This window comes from Crinia signifera, chromosome 2 (genome assembly GCF_055691185.1).
Source record: "Crinia signifera chromosome 2, ASM5569118v1, whole genome shotgun sequence".
NCBI lineage: Eukaryota > Metazoa > Chordata > Amphibia > Anura > Myobatrachidae > Crinia > Crinia signifera.
In genome coordinates, this window is record NC_139218.1 from 206,915,634 (window position 1) to 206,932,839 (window position 17,206).

Consider the following 17,206-nt stretch of genomic DNA (forward strand, 5'->3'; position numbering starts at 1 on the left):
CATTTTTTCAATCCCGGAATTCGAGATTGAAAAATGCCCAATCCCGGGCAGTGCGCAGTGCACTGCCCGGGACGGGAGAAGCCGGGCAGCATCTGAGCACCAGCTCAGATGCTGCCCGGCATTAGCCTGCGCATGCGCAGTCTAATCCTGACATCGCAGGATTGGAAACTCCAATCCCGGGATTGAAATCCCGGCGTTTTAGGGACCAAATCATACTTCCCAACAGTCCAGATTTCAGCGGGACAGTCCCGATTATCAGGGCGTGTCCCGCTGTCCCTCCCGCTGCCGGCAGTGTCCCGCGGTGTGGGGGGGCTGTTGGGAGTCCCTCCTGTCGGCTGCTAAGCATCGGGGAATAGACGCTGTGCGCATGCGCACAGCGTCTATTCCCGTAACAAGGGGGCTGGGGGCATGGCTAGAGGCTCACAGAGCCTCTGGGTCATGCCCCCATAGCGGCAAAATGGGGGCATGGCCTCGCGGGAGAGCCGTGAGTATAGGCCAGGTCCCCAAATTAGGCCACGCCCCCAGAAAGTTTTGGGGCGCCTGCAGCGCGCAGCAGCTGCGTCCCGCATTCGACTCCTCCAAAGTTGTGAGGTATGCAAATCCCTGGATCCCGACGATCCGGATCCCGGGATTGGCCAACCTATTCGCGGCTAGTTCCCCAAAGACAAGTTAGCGGCAAATATTAAGTATCCTCTGAATGCATGTAGGAGGGACCACAAGAGGAATCTCTGGTCCCTGCTGCGATCCCTCCTGCTCCCTTCGTGGTTGCATCCCACATAGGTTTCTATTGAATTGCAATGTGATCCTGGGCGATAAATGCCACCCAGATTGCATTGCATATGCGATCCAATAATAAATGGGCCCCTTTGAGAGGCATTATGTGAACGTGTTGTTCTGCATGTGCATTTGAATATGAACACTGCCTGACAGTACCCCACCTTCATTAGAATGCCCCTATCTAACATCTGGTCGGAATACTAAAAGATCACGCTTTCTGTGTATTTGCTAAATCAATTTACACTAAGGTGTAAATTTACTAAGATAGACGTTCTATTTTTGAAGATGGGATGTTGCCCATAGCAACAAATCAGATTATAATATCTTCTAGAAAATATACTGGTAGGTCAATTGGCTCCCAACAAAATTAACCCTAGAACGTGTGTGTGTGTACATGTGGTAGGGAATATAGATTATAAGCTCCACTAAGGCAGGGACTGATGTGAATGTTCAAATATTCTCTGTAAAGCGCTGTGGAATCTGTATGCGCTATATAAAGAACATAATAAAAAAATAAGGTGCTAAATAAATAAGTAAATAAATAAATATAATCTGAGGTAAAATCATTACAATAGTACCTGTCACTTCCTCTTAGTATTATTTTTTTTAATTTAACTACCCTTCATTTTAAACCCCATCCAGCATAATTTAACTTTATATAAATCCTCCCCTACAACAACTAGTGATTTGTCCCTTTTAGAGTCCTCCTCACCAAGCCCATAGCCCCATAGGCATACACGGCATTCTTGGGTCAGAGCCAGAGATATGGGGTATGGGTAAAAACCGGACCAGTACAAAACCCCCGGACCGCCGGACCAGACACCAAACTCTGCATTTTGGAGCTTGTAGCGACCGGTCCGAGGGGTGTCCTGTCCGGGAAGGCTGCCTGTGACACCTGTCACCAGGTAGAGGAGGAGGGGGAGAATAAAGTCTCCCTGTATGGTCCGGGCATGTAGCAAAAACCGGAAGGTCCGGACCACACGGGGAGGCTGTAATCTCCCCTCTCCCATGTCCCTGGTGAAAGCTATCACAGGGACCCCTCCCCCCCCCCCCGGACAAGACACCCCCCGAACAGGACACCCCCCGGACCGGATGTGTATGATATGTCAAAGATCATCATGCAACTTTACTTACTGTCATTTAGTCAAAATATACAAAGCTAGCATATACCATCTGCAGATATGAAAATAATAAAAACAGTTAAAATTGCAATATATATAATATATATATATATATATATATATATATATATATATATATATAAAGTGGAGGGTTGTTATGAGTGCGCTCTAATGGTACCACCTAGCAAATGAGTGTACAAATAAACATGATATAACAATCATTCATTTTTCTGAATTGGAATTCGAATATTCAACAATTCGAATTCCACTTCAGAAAAATTAATGATTGTTATATCATGTTTATTGGTACACTCATGTGCTAGGTGGTACCATTAGAGCGCACTCCTAACAACCCCTCACTTTGTGTTATCCTCTGTTTCTCACTAACAGGAGAAACGTTTGGGAGTTGCGGCTCTCCGTTAGATTAGCGCAATACCTGAACCATGTCCTGTATGATATATATATATATATATATATATATATTCGACTCTGGTATGAGGTTTGTGGTGTCTGTTTTTGTTCGATCTGTTCAGCCATGGTGAAAAATCGTGCAGCAGAGAGATCGCAGTTGGGAGTAAAAACATAATATTTAACAAAAGACTGGGTACTTGTTTCCTAGCACGGCGCCAGCGATAAAAATTGTATCCATCGGGACCCCCCGAAATCGCGTTGATCGCATCGCATGCAACCAAATCGCATGCGATCGACGCGATCAACGCGATTTCTACATTGGAATCAATGTAAAATGGTCCCTGAGATCCAATTTTACATTGGCCCCAATGTTAAATGGCCCCCAGATCCCAATTTTTATTGTTTCCCAACACTAATGGGTCAAATGCCCCCCATTGTTAACGCCAGCCCGCGATCATCGCCAGCCCGCGAGGGGCAGCGGTGCGCGTCCTGCGACCTTTTCATACCCCCACTATCCACGTCAGCGTGGAGTTGATTCTATATAGTGTGGCGAGCGCAGCGAGCCACCGAGCCCGAAGCGTGGCGAGGGGAGGCGCATTACTTCACAGGTATTACGCGTCCCCTTGCGGGGCTCGCCACGCTTCGGGCTCGGTGGCTCGCTGCGCTCGCCACACTATATAGAATGAACTCCATGCCGACATGGATAGTGGGGGTATGATAAGGTCGGAGGACGTGTACCGCCGCCCTTCGCGGGCTCGCTGCCCTCGCCACGCTTCGGGTTGCCGTTCATCGTGGGGTGGCGTTAACAATGGGGGGGGGGGGGGCATTTCTCATGTAAAATACCCATAAGGGTGGGTATACAATGAAAAATCGGGTCCATTGGCCCATTTAACATTGTTCCCTATGTTAAATCACGTCCATCGCATCGGTCGCATTGCATGCCTTAACTTAAGGCATGCGATGGACGTGATTTTAAATTGTCGGGGAAAAGGCTAAAAATAGCCCTAAAATCGCGTTGGTCGCGTCTATCGCATACCTTAACTTAAGGTATTCGATCACCTACGACGGGCGCCGTGCTAGGAAAAACAAGTACCAAAGACTGTAAAGTGGTTATTGTAATCTTGTTTGACCTCAATATATGACATTTTCTCGTGTCCGTAATGGTTTTAGTATTTGTGCATACTGTTTATAGGGGCTGCCTCTTGCTGAGAAAACCTACCCAGCTCCTATACAATGTGGCAGCATGCTTCCATAGGCCAGTAAAGGCAGGCACATGATGCACAGTACATAACTATTATTACAGCAGCTTGCTCTTACGAAGTTTTCATATTAGTTTTCGTACATATAGTGATGCCTGTAACTCCTATGTGCGCCTCCTGGCTGTGGCGCTGTTATCTCACATACAGCGTCTCTGTATAGCGGATTACATAATACATTATTTATTATTATTATCCTAGAGACCTAGAACTATACACAGTAGCCCCTCCCCCCGGCAGCTGTTATTATGTTACGCAGCTTGTGTTTGCCTCTCTCCCCCCTCCCCAGCCGGATGCTGCTGCTGCCCGGTCAGGGCGCAGTTGGGCTGGTGACGCCGCCTGTGTTTGGCTGCCCCGCCCCTCCCCCCACATACAATAACAAGAAAGCTGAGATGGAAACTGGGGGAGGAGGCGGCGCCGAGCAGAAGTCTTGATCCGCACTGCAACAGGCTGCAATGACGGAACTAGCGCTGCTATTGGTCGCCTCGGGGCACTCCGTCCTCTGATTGGCCACGGCGCGGCTAGGCGGAGACAACGCTCGATGTTATGCTCGGAGTGGGGAAGGTCGTGTTCCTAGTCAGACGGGAAGCGAGAGAGAGCGGACGCCGGAGACCATCACTCTGACGCCGGGGAGACAGTGGCTGCTGTGTGCCTGCTTCTGTGACATCGCTGCACGGTCGCCGCTGAGTGGAGAAGGACGAGGAGCCCGTTGTGTGGGGAAAAGTCTCGGTGAGTGGGAGAGTCCAGTGCACGGCCCCGCCTCGCTGGGCGCCATGTTGTGTTTGTCTCCTCTGCCCGTCTCTTTGTTCACGGTTATAAGGCTATGCTGCTCCTCCGGTTACCGCTGCCCTTGCTACTAGTGACCGAGCCGCCCCTTTACACCACCGATCTCGCTCATTGTAGTAAACTATTTTTTTTTAAAATATATTTTTTTATTTTTTTAACTTTAATTTAGTTTAATTTAGCTCCGATTTTAGGACTAGCGCCCGAGGGCTCTAGCGCAGGAAAAGTGTAGGAATGATGCAAAAGTGTGTATGTATATGAATTCGTATATTAAAAAAACCCGTGTAAGTGCATGGTATAAACTTTTATAGCGGAGAGCTGGTTAAGGAATTAGTTTAAATCTTGTAATCTAAGGAGAGATTACGGGGAAATGTTATAAACTATTGTTGTGGTTCGGAAACTCTGGACCTCTGAGGGTACAGGGCAAAAGGAGGCTCAAGTGGCATATTTTTTTTTTTTTTAACCATTTTTTTTTCCCTGCCATATGTAGATTGACCGTAGACTGGGTGCATGCAAAATCTGTCTGGTTTTGCATTACAAATGGTTGCACTCTTAAATGTGGTAGCAACATTTCAGAATACGCTATTTACCAAATGTTGTTTAGAAACCTTAAGAATATAGGCACTTTAACTTGAATATGTAGAAGTTTCCCAGCATTCTCTCTGGGAATCCTGCTGGCCAAACTAGTCCAGATATGCTATTGAAGACCTGGTTTCGACTGTTTGTTGTGTTTATAATTTTAAAGCGTCTATTTAAGTCTGCTCCCCAATTCATTGTTATGCATTGCTTTTCCTGTGTATGTATTACCTCATTGCTCCTCCCCCTCATGTATCCCTTTTGGTTGTGCTTCCGTCAGCAGTGCGAACTTCAGTCCTTTTCGCCACCCCCTGCTGCCTGCTGCCCAGGAGATTCATGTTGGTTTTGGATCTTTACTGGCTCATGCGAACACAATCTTCCAAGCTAAAAAGAGTATCACAAAGGACAGTGGGAACCTTGAGACTTGGGAACGGTGTGGAGGTATTTGAAGGATCAGCTGAAAGGTAAATAATGCTTATGGTTTCATTATAATTTAGCTAAAAATCTGTTTTACTCTACTTGCGAGACCGTTTTGCTTATGTGCCTGCTGTACAGCAGCATTTCAGGTTTTTTTTTTTTTTCCTCTAAGTTCTGTTGTAACGAATACTGCTGTAAATATTTACCAGCACTGTACTCCATGGTGTGTACACACGGTGAGATTCCTTTGCTATTCAACTTGCTGTGCTATCTGCATTAGATTTCTACTATATAGTCATTGCTTCCCTATCTGGGTTTTGCTGTCCTGGGAGCGCACATCGGGTTCGCAAGGTAAAAAACCTGTGCGGTCTGCATACGAGTTTTAGTATTATGTTTCTTATATAGCGCACACATATTCGGCAGCGCTTTACAGAGAATATTTGAACATTTACATCAGTCCCTGCCCCAGTGGAGCTTACACTCTATTCCCTACCACATGTTCACGCACACACATTCATTCTAGGGTTAATTTTGAGCCAATTAGCCTACCAGTATATTTTTGGATTGTGTGAGGAAACCGGAGTACCCGGAGGAAATCTACACAAGTACGGGGAGAATATACAAACTCCGCACAGTTAGAGCCATGGTGGGAATCAAACCCATGACCTCAGCTCTGTGAGGCAGGAATGCTAACCATTACACCATCCATGATGTCCCAGCTATGGATGTTGTAATGGTTAGTCAGAATATCATGCTGGATTGTAAAGTGTGTACACACCATAAGTTTCTTTAATATTTTGGTACTTGTTTTCTAGCACGGCGCCCAATATTTTGATCGTAGTACATCTTATACAATCGCATGCAATATAGCGGCATGCGATTCGATTTTTAATTTTACAAGCACCCTAATGGGTGCTTACAATGTTAAATGCACCCCTATTATAAACGCCAACCCGAAGCATGGCGAGCGCAGCGGTACGCGCCCTCTGACCTTTTCATACCCCCACTATCCATGTCGGCGTGGAGTTGATTTTAGATAGTGTGGTAGGCGCAGCGAGCCACCGAGCCCATAGCGTGGCAAGCGCAGGCGGAAATTATTTTACATGTATTTCGCATCCTCTCGTGGGGCTCGCAGCGCTCGCCACACTATATAAAATCGACTCCACGCCGACGTGGATAGCGGGGGTATGAAAAGGTCGGAGGACGCGTACAGCTGCGCTCTCCACGCTTCGGGTTGGCGTTGATAATGGGGGTGCATTTAACATTGTAAGCACCCATGAGTGCTTGTACAATTAAAAATCGCATTGCATGCCATTTGCTGGCATGCAATTCTATGCGATATTTCATTGTACAAGCACTCCTGTTAATTTAACATGAATATCGCACACCACTAAGTATGGTATGCGATGGGCGCCGTGCTAGGAAACAAGTACCAATATTTTTTTGTATTTTGACCTTAATTTGTATTTTAGGTGCCTAAACAAATTTTTTTTTTTTTTTTTTTTACCCTTTGACTTGATGCATATGGTCACATTATAATCTTATGTGGACCTATTGCAAATAAAAGCATACTTATACGATGTGGCACCACCAATTATGTTCAAAATATCGCCAGTGCCAGCGAAACAATGACCCACTATTAAAATACTAAACTATCATTCAGTGAAGTAATTGGGAACCTCCCCCCGAACATGCAGTCAATGACAACATTTAGTCAGATTTGAGGGCATGTTAAGACAATTGGGTTTGTTAACTACTTGCTTGAGTGTGCATAGTTAATGATATAGTGGGTACACACTGAACAATATGAATAATGTAAGTAATGAGCTATTTATAATGCATATTGTTCATAAAGATCGGTGTATGGGGCTTAATTTTTTTTTTTTTTTAAGTTGACTTGCAGTAATGGTAACAATACTTCCAACCCATTATTTAGAACCTGTGTTGCTCCATTATTTTAGGAAATTACTTGAAAAGCTTCATATTCATAATGCTGTTAAACTTTACTTTGCATATTAAATTCCTTACTCTTTTTTTAAGGTGACATAAAATTGAAGATGGGTGGAGGTGAGAGATGTAACATTCCTGTTCAGCAGCATAGACATGGTCTCAGCAAACAGAACTGGCAAAAATTATTAGAGCGGAATAGTCAGAAGATAAACACTTGTTATGGTAAGGACAGAGGTCGTGGTCCATCGGGTCTAGCATGGCAGGCCATGCAGAACAGAGCAAATAAGAATCGATCAAACCAGAACTGGAATTCTGGTTTCCCTGGATCCAACAACCTCTTCAACTGTCAGGATAACCAGAATTATGCTGGTGCCAAATTCAGTGAGCCACCATCACCAAGTGTTCTTCCAAAACCACCAAGCCACTGGGTCCCTCTGTCCTGCAGTCCTGCCGAAAAAGAATTGATGTCCTTCCAGCTCAAAACACTGCTGAAGGTCCAGGCCTGAGCAGTATGGGCACTTTAAAAAAAGCAATTACAGATAATTAAGAGCCGCAAGTTGAAGACTCACTCCCAAAAAAATTTTCCCTCCTAAATCGTTATGCATTAAGGCACATAAACCAACATGGGACTGGATTCATCTACCTAAACTCACTCAGGAGCTAGACTGAACTAATGTTTGGAGAAACTTCTGTGAAGACTCCTGCATTGGAAGCACTTATTCACAGCATGAATTGTGCATATCACACTATTTCCTTGACATCACCACCTACCCAAATTTAAGTTTTTACAATACTTTGCACTTGAGTTTAAATGGAGTAGGCACTGAATGCTGGTTTGGAGTAAGTGGCTTCTTCCAGCTAGCCTTTTACATATTGTTTTTATAGTCTTTATTTTGGCCAACTTGTTTGCTTTATTGTAACTATAGCTTAAGTAACAGTCTTGCTTTAAATCCACATATTTGAATCCTTTTAACATTATAATTCAAATCCCCAAAGCACTAACCTAATGCCACAAGTTTACCATTCCCCTTTTTTGAGGAAGCTGGTGGGTGTGCATGCATTAGTGTCAGTCTGAACCTCACCACACCGGTTAACGAAGTGTGTAGAAGTATTTGAAACTTAGTGTGCCAATTAATCTGCATGTTTGCACTGCCAAATCTTAAATTGGCTGACCCTTTGGCCTTCATCAAAATACCCCCCCCCCCCCTGTCTCCCTGAAGCGGAGACGGGCAGGATTCCACTCCCCACCGCGAGTGACTGGGACGTGCGTGCATGTAAGACTCTTGTGTGTCCCAGACAGATGGAGCACCTCTCTGCCAGCGAGGACATAATGGCGATTCCCTGCGCTGTATGATAAGCGCTCCATCTGTATGTTCTATTTGCTATTTCTAACTTGATTGTATGCTGGAACATGTGCTCCCCCCACCCCACCTTTAATCAAATCAAGCTGGTTTTACTGTATGTATTTGGTTTCAGCATATGCCACCTTGTAGTTGTCCTAGCCCAATATGCAGGGACTGGTTGCTCCACCTTTCTTGTGGCTCAGTAAGAATTTTCCAAAATAGGCCATCAAAAAAATGCAATATTTTGCCTTTAACATTTGCCCTTGTTTGGCAGTGCACCTATGTACGGTAGCACTGCGTTTATTTTTTCTTTTCTGAGTGAGACAACAACTCTTCAAATGGCTGCTCTTTTATTTGTTTTTAAGCTAGCATGTAAACAATGGAACCTTTAGGTTCTGTAAATACTTGTAAAAGTTGTAGCATATGTAAATGGTTGCAGGTGATCCTGCACAGAAAGTATTTTTTAGTACTAAACTGCTGAATGTAGTCATGCAAAAGCTGTGACTTCACAAAATGACTATTTTGTTAAATTACAACACATACATGTATGTGTGGATGTAGCCTTTGCACAAAGTGCCAGTATAAATATGTACACGTTCTCGTGTTATCAGTTGTAACTGGTTCAGTAGTGGGATTGGTGCAAACAAAACCTTTTAATGATGCTTTTATATATAAATTTAAAAAAAATAAAACAAAAAAAGCTGCTGAAATCTGAAAATAACACATTTTTTTTGCATAAATAGATGTATTTTTGATATTTTTACAGTCTTGAGTACTCCCACTACTTGGTCTAATTGTGAAAATGTAAATAGATATAACCTGGTGGTATAGTAATTTGAGTGTGTACAGTATGTGAGATTGTTGTGCAGTTAGCATAAAATAGAACTGTATTGCACTGTATAGGCCTTCATTCCATGGCAGTATTCCAAATCCATGTTCAAATGGATGCATAGTGAAGGTGGACTAGTAACAAGCCCAAACTGACTGCTAAAGTAGTACTTAAAACAACAACCTTACCTCTGCCATCCTGGATTTCTGTTCTTGTGACTCATTCCTAGCACTGCTTGTCTAAAATCGATAGCCTTCTTTTCCAAAAGACTTTGAAACGACTTTGAAATGTAGTGACTATGCTTACATGTGTAAATCATGATATGTGAATTGTCCTGTACATGAATCAAACCATTTCATAACCCAGTTATGTCCACAATTGTGTTTACTTTTTAAGAATATTCATCTGCTGCAGACTTTGTTGCAAAGGCTTTTGCAACTATTGTTTACACTAGTGGGCTGCTGTAGTACCTTTATGAAAGAACAATCTTTATGCTCTGAATTATAGGTTTTTTTTTTTTTCTCCAGAATATCAGTGTAAGATGTGCATTGCAAAAGTTTGAAAAGCAGTATATTGGCTTGTGTACATGCATCTTTTCAAGTGTGTTATATGCATATTTTCCATGTTTAAGCTGCATGCAAAAAACAAATGTACTTGCCGTTGCTTTCCTATTTTGCCAACTTGCTTATTCTATGGTCATTAGAGTTCAATGCTCCCAGTAGAGATGGAAGATGCATAATAAACCCTTTTAGGTCCAACGTAGTCAGGCTCAACAGCCTTAGCGCTAGTAGCAGATCCAATGGTGAGCCACTTAAAATAAGACCGTTAGCATTCAATTTAAACCATTTTTGAATAAATTACAATCCATTTAAACCAGACTGAATTGCAAAGGGTTAAACCTATTTTTAAATTTAAAGCTGTGCCAATGTTTTGGACCAATTATAAGTTACAATCTCATCCATGGCTTAAGGTCCATACGAACTGGGCGTTTTTGCCCAGCATTTATGGATAACTATTATGGGGGAAGTCGCTGGGCTGAAACGCTCAGTGCACACACTGAGCGGTTTTCACGATTTTCCCTGGGGTGGACTGCTTTCCATAGCAGGATGCTAGTGAACGCCGTCCACTCTCTTGCTCATATATTGGTAATGCCAGTGATTATGCGGGAGTGTGTATAAACTCTCACTGCTGCCCAGTACACACTGGGCAGCTTTTAAGATGAAAGCCGCTCAAACAAGTAAACGGAGCGACTTTCAACTGAAATTCGCCCACTGTGTATGGGACAAAGGCAAACCCCAGGGGCTTTGATGTCACTTGTTGTTTTGGAGTGCCATGGTTCTTATAGAGCTGTGTGCTAGATTATGACTTGTCTTTGGTCCTGCTGTTAACAGTCTCAAGCCCCACAGTCTAAAGTTGCTGAATTACAATTATATTTACTTACTACAAACTGGCTGCTCCCTGGTGGCTTTTTAATTTATTTTTAACCTGCACCCGTCAACTTTTCAGACTTAATAATAGTGCAGCACACAACTGGACATGGGAAAACCCCTTTTAAAGAAAAAGCCCTAAATTATCAGGCTTCAGTATGAGCTCATGGCAGCAGTGTTCCAGATGGTCTCTACAATGTAATAAAAGATATGTATTTTTAAATGGAAATGCATCATAGGTTTAGTTATTATGAGTTACTTGCAATCTTTGGAATGCTGGTTTCTGTAATCCTTGACCCACACAAAAAAAACTATGCATTAAATCACATCAGGGTGCAGTGTCAAATCGAAATTTGCGTTCGCCTTAGTGCCTACATAGCTGTGAGGGAGTATTAACGCTTATGAATATTAAATGAGCTTCTATGGATGCACTCCTTTTGCCACTAAATGATGTTCAATTTGAAAGTGTTAATCCAGACTATGTATAATCCTGTAGACGGCTGTCTATTTGGCATCGGTAATTGAGCACTCAACGTGACCAAACAAATATGGCACACTTGAGTACAATGGCAAGGTATCTATCTAGTGTGGGCTTTCCCAACCACAGTCCTCAAGGCACACCAACAGTGCAGGTTTTCTAGATATCCAGGCTTGAGCACAGGTGAATTAATTAGTTCCTTAGAGATTCTGATTAAACCATCTGTGCTGAAGCCTGGATATCGCTAAAACCTGCACTGTTGGTGTGCCTTGAGGACCGTGGTTGGAAATGCCTGATCTAGCATAAGAAAATCCTGCTTCCCTAAGGTTCATGGTATATTTTGTTGCATGCGCAATGTAACTGGATGATTTCCATTTTAACTTTTTTTTTTTTCCTAAATATTTCTTTTGGGCAATCATTTCTTGAATACTGCTGTGCTGTATTCATCTGTTAAACTGTTCACAATGTGATATGTATGTAAAATCCATCTATTTATACACTAAGAATGTGTCAGCAGCACTTAAGGATACAGATGTGAATTATGGAGTTAAAAAAAAAAAAAAACCTTTCAATTGGCATTGTTTCTGATTAATAAACTCCCTGCTCTCCATAATAAAGTCACAAAGCAAAATGTCCAAAATTAATTGGCTTCAATTTCACAAATTTGAATGTGTTTTTTTACACATAATGTGAATCAAAAATAAAACTAATCTTTTACCCCCCAAAGCAGTGTCTGTGGTCTGTTATTACTTATGTTTTTTGTTTTTTTATTAAATTTTCTGCAACATATAATTAATGCTATGATTTTGGACTTGCTACCAATGAACCGGTTAGTATTGAAGTTGTATCCCTTTTTGGTTCCCTGCATGGCACTATTAAAATATTGGGTCTAGTTTGCTCCTCAAACGGTTATTCTTCCAATACCACTTAACATAGTGTATAGAAAAGGGGATTTGAAATGAAGTAATTTTTATTGACATTTTTGAAAATTAAAAGCCAAAACTCCCAGAGCAAGTATGGGGAGTATCAGACACATATTGCAAGTATCACATTTGCCACAGTCATAGGCAACTAGGATAGCATGGTGGATAACAAAATTTAACACTGTACTAGGAAGTGGTTGTAGGCTGAGCGACCGAAGGCGCCATTCTGAGTCACCCAGCCCACCCCCAATGCTAAGAGAATAGCTATAGAAGTGACAGGATTGTATATCACCATTACAATTGCTATTAAATATATATTGTCAATTAGAGAGAAAGATAAGACAAAAAACAAGGATATATGCCAGAATAGTGTCTGATCAGCCGGATAAAGGAATAAAAATATAGTTAAATAAAGTCAAACTTCCCAACACAAACCTCCCCAGAACCCCCCCACCCTGTATGGCCTAACCCAACCCTAGGCATACTTGGATCCCAATAAACTGCACCCTTCCCCAAACCTATATTAAACTACACTAACTCAAGAGGGATTAGATTAGTGGCCATTAGCTAAAAATTAAGCTATTCATGCCAAATAACTAACCTACCCCTCCCACCCAACACTATTATGAAAAATAACCCCCCCCCCCCCCCCCCTACAAACGGATAATAGTCAAGTTGTCTAGGACAATGACTTGGCATTTATGGAAAAATATAGGTGGAATATTGCAGCACAGTTACATTATACATCAATATCATCACCTATTAATAACTGTAACACAAGACCAAAGTATTAGTCTGGCCAGGCCCTCCCCCGCAACCGAGCCAAATGGTTAGCAGTCCTTCCTTCATATACGCCAGGATATGTACAGTCCCAAAAATATATATACACATATGGGGTTCGAAAATACTGCATTAATGAGTCCAGGATCGTGGCAGTAAGCCAAGGAGGTATATAAAAGTTCTGGAGGCAGGTAGGAGAGGGGCAAGGAAAAAGACAAATCACCACCAGGTGATGAAGGTGCTTAGCGGGTGGGTTATGTGGGCTGCTCACACAGAGGGGGGGTTCAGGCCCCTGGTGTGGTAAATACGAGAAGAGAAAAGGGGGGGTGTGTGGAGCGCTCAAAAAGTTATTGTAAATAATGTATCGATGAATTATGTTTATAGTTAATAAAAAGATAAATTTGAAATAAAATTGATCAATTGGGTATCACAAAATATAAATTCATTTAATTCTCCCTTCAAGTAAGATTAAAAACTAATTAAGATGCACATACAATATTACATAAAACATAATCATATTGCACTTGCGAGAGAAGTATTAGGCATACAGTAAACCACTTGTCTGTAATGTAAGTAAATGATAGCAATGGATACTTAAGTCCCGCTTGTTCCAAGATGATGCTACCCTTTTGGTCGGGTTTGTAGTCCCCACGTTGAGAAGGGAGGGGGATGAAGGATGGTAGGCTGAGGAGGTGTAGGAAAATCCGGGTTCAGCTTGTACTTGTGGGTGTATGGTTAGTTCTGCTGGAGGCCTTGATCTCTGGTTCCACTGGTGGGCAAGATGGAAATACCTCACTTCACGGATAGAGGGCTCCAGAAATTAGCTGGTGGTTGGTTACCCAATTTGTACATCCAGAATACGGGTGCCGGCATAAGTGGTAATGAGTTTGTGGGGGGACAAAAGGAGTAGCTGGTTCAAGGGGAGTGGAGGATAGTGTCCAATGTCCAGACAAGGGTTACCTGACGCGTTTCGTTGTGCTCTGACAACTTTCTCAAAGGTAAGAGAACTTTGAGAAAGTTGTCAGAGCACAACGAAACTATTGCCCACCAGTGGAACCAGAGATCCAGGCCTCCAGCAAGACTAACCATACACCCACAAGTACAAGCTGAACCCGGATTTTCCTACACCTCCTCAGCCTACCATCCTTCATCCCCCCTCCCTTCTCAACGTGGGGACTACAAACCCGACCAAAAGGGTAGCATCATCTTGGAACAAGCGGGACTTAAGTATCCATTGCTATCATTTACTTACATTACAGACAAGTGGTTTACTGTATGCCTAATACTTCTCTCGCAAGTGCAATATGATTATGTTTTATGTAATATTTTATGTGCATCTTTATTAGTTTTTATCTTACTTGATGGGAGAATTAAATGAATTTATATTTTGTGTTACCCAATTGATCAATTTTATTTCAAATATCTTTTTATTAACTATAAACATAATTCATCAATACATTATTTACAATAACTTTTTGAGCGCTCCACACCCCCCCCCCCCCCTTTTTTTTTTCTCTTCAGGTACGAGAGGGGCCCTGGTGGGTATGATCTGCCATCAATGACTCGTAACAAATATCTGGCCGGCACTCTCTAGGAGGCAAAATAGCAACAGGGGCTGTAGGAGATATCACACTTTGATGGGATGGAGCCTGAAGATTCGCCGTACCAGCATAGGGGATAGCTAGAGAATTCTTGATCCAGCAGGATAGATCCAGGATGTTGGTGTAAGCCGTATTTGCAGAATTTGTGAGCATAACGATCACATTTTCTAGTTTAGCAGTGATCCTTTGGGCAGAGGCATCAATCAGGGCGAGTAACATCTGGAAGTGATCAGCCATTATAGTGGTGTTCAGACGATACTCCAGAGGAGAGTCAGAAATAACACAGTGTCGGCTAGCACACCACCAATGTATATCAGCTATCAACCAAGTAGGATAGAGCAGCCAGGAGACACCAATTCACCAGGATATGCTAAAATATGGAATAAAAAGTCTACACAAATAAACAGTGCAGCACAACGATATCTCAAGCGATGCAGGTAGATAGAGAGACAGTCCGGCAGGAGATAGAGAGAGATCTCAGGCTATATTAGCAAACTGACCCCCTCCACTACTCAGAGTGGTGCTGTGCTCCAGGAGGTCTCAGAGATGGCATACACGCTGCAGAGGGATGGAGACCAGCAGGCCCGCCGAAGGGCAAGAAGCACTATATGTCCCCCACTACAGGAGAGATGTAGAGGCAGAGGACCACTGGCAGGGGTACAGGCGGAGCGGAGGCCACGCAGCAAGGGAATCGGAGAGCCCCGCAGTATAGACGCCAAGTAGCAGCCCACTGAATAGGCACCCGGGCACGCTGCAGCAGCAGTCCGACAGAGGTCCCACCACTATATAGGAATATGGCGATTGCAGTCGGACGGCCGCCGGTGAAGTGCGCCACTAGTTAACTCCCTCCAATATGGCACCCGGTCACGTCCCGGCTGGACCCAAGCAGGCCAAAGTCTCCCCTGCTGCTACTCCAGCCGCTCTCTGTGGATGCCGAGCTGCTCACCACCTTCAGGGTAGGACCAGCCACAATCGCAGGTTAGAGCAGGGCGCTGGATCTGCCGCTAGCAGGATATATAGACAGGATTTTTAGCGGAGCTCACGCTTTCTACCACCACTCAGGAGCTCAGCCAAGCCACGCCCCCATAGAAAAGGGGATTTTAAACTGCCTTGAATACTGGCCTTAGAATCTCGACAGGATCAGGATGCAGATTCCTGAACAGACAGCTTGTATCCTGATATGGAAGTATTTGGGGCAAGCCAGCGTGGGGTTAGGGTTCTGCACTTATATGCAGTGGTTAGGCTGTTGCAAGGGGGTATGGGTCATTAGGTTGACCCATATTAGGTCAACATGCATAAGTTAAACACATGAAATAGGTCAACACAAGCATTAGATTAACAATAGCAAGGTCGACAGTCAAAAGGTCAACATGTTTTTCACTTTTTTTTTTGTCCCAAATGTGAACATGGTGTACTGTGTCCCCTCTGTGTCCCCTCTCGTGACTTGCTGCACAGTGCCTCCCTGTGCCATATTCTCCATGCCCTAGTGGATGGCAGGGAATGAAATACCACCTCTTGGCACATGTCTGCTCAAGAAAACTCATCTCGACCTTCTGACTCAATCATCCACGCCCTGTCATTAGGTCTACCTTCAGTGGTCGACCTAATGACTTTATACCCCACCAAAGGGAGGGATTGGAGTGGGGTAGGAAGAAACATTTTAAACACTTATGGGGTTGGTCTTATCCTTACTGGCAGGATATATGTATCCCACCTGAGCAAATGTCTAGCATGGAGCTATCTAAACCTGGAGCCAAAGCATTTGACCTTAAAGGAGTAGAAGTAGAGTGCTTATGTAGTATACTGGTGAAGAAGCCAAATATATAGGGGTTGCTACAGAAGATATACAGTCTGTTGCTCCTTCTGGAACTTGATTCACCATCAGGTTTGGATTTAGTACATATTGTAGATGACTAAGGTAATTTCCTGTAAGTGTTATGATGGCTATACACCAGAATAACTAGTCTGCTGGAAAGAATAGTTTATGCCCACAAACTGCCAGACTATCAGCTGTAGAAGCTGCAATTTGGTGCCTCAGTATTAAATCAGCCTGATCATTGGCATAAAGAGACAACCATTTGATTAATGCCAATATGGACCTGGTTCAGACCTATGTTCTAGATTTGCAGCCTATTGAACAGGAAAATCATCCTATTTGATTGGTGTTGTATAAAGCAAATGCTTAAAAATCCCCAAATCTGTAGGGACAGAGGGAAATTCCCATCCATCCCTGCAGGATCATTAAACTTTATTTTTTTTTTTTTTGTAGAAATGTAAATTCCCTTTAAATATTTTGATCTTTGGTGGTAAACTATTTGTGAAGCATCAGTTACAAGAAACCACAACAGGTTCCATCTGCCGTTCTTTCTTCATGTGCAGAAAAACAAAAGTGAGGGTTATGAAAGTCTTCAGAACTAGTATGATATCAAAATAGCTGTTCTGTAAAGTATTTTTCTTCTATGGCAGCCAAGACCTTGGGATTTCATCCCTCTCCTACTGGACAGGCTCTTTTTTTTTCCTAGGACCTTCCCCTT

At 43.2% G+C, this 17,206-nt stretch overlaps 1 protein-coding gene across 2 annotated transcripts; it reads left to right on the forward strand.

Annotated features, from left to right (window-relative positions):
* Positions 1-4,094: 4,094 nt before the first annotated feature.
* On the forward strand, positions 4,095-12,094 carry PNRC2 (proline rich nuclear receptor coactivator 2). 2 transcript variants are annotated; one of them, XM_083173598.1, is made up of 3 exons: positions 4,095-4,294; positions 5,205-5,388; positions 7,382-12,094. In XM_083173598.1, the coding sequence occupies exon 3, from the start codon at positions 7,399-7,401 to the stop codon at positions 7,795-7,797; it is 399 nt and encodes a 132-aa protein (XP_083029724.1). In that variant the 5' UTR covers positions 4,095-4,294; positions 5,205-5,388; positions 7,382-7,398; the 3' UTR covers positions 7,798-12,094. The 2 variants fall into 2 exon arrangements, with proteins under 2 accessions (XP_083029724.1, XP_083029725.1); XM_083173599.1 differs by having other exon boundaries at positions 5,208-5,388.
* Positions 12,095-17,206: the final 5,112 nt, after the last annotated feature.

Coding starts and splice junctions, on each gene's coding strand:
- PNRC2 (XM_083173598.1), top strand. CDS start 7,399: ATGGGTGGAGGTGAGAGATGTAACATTCCTGTTCAGCAGCATAGACAT.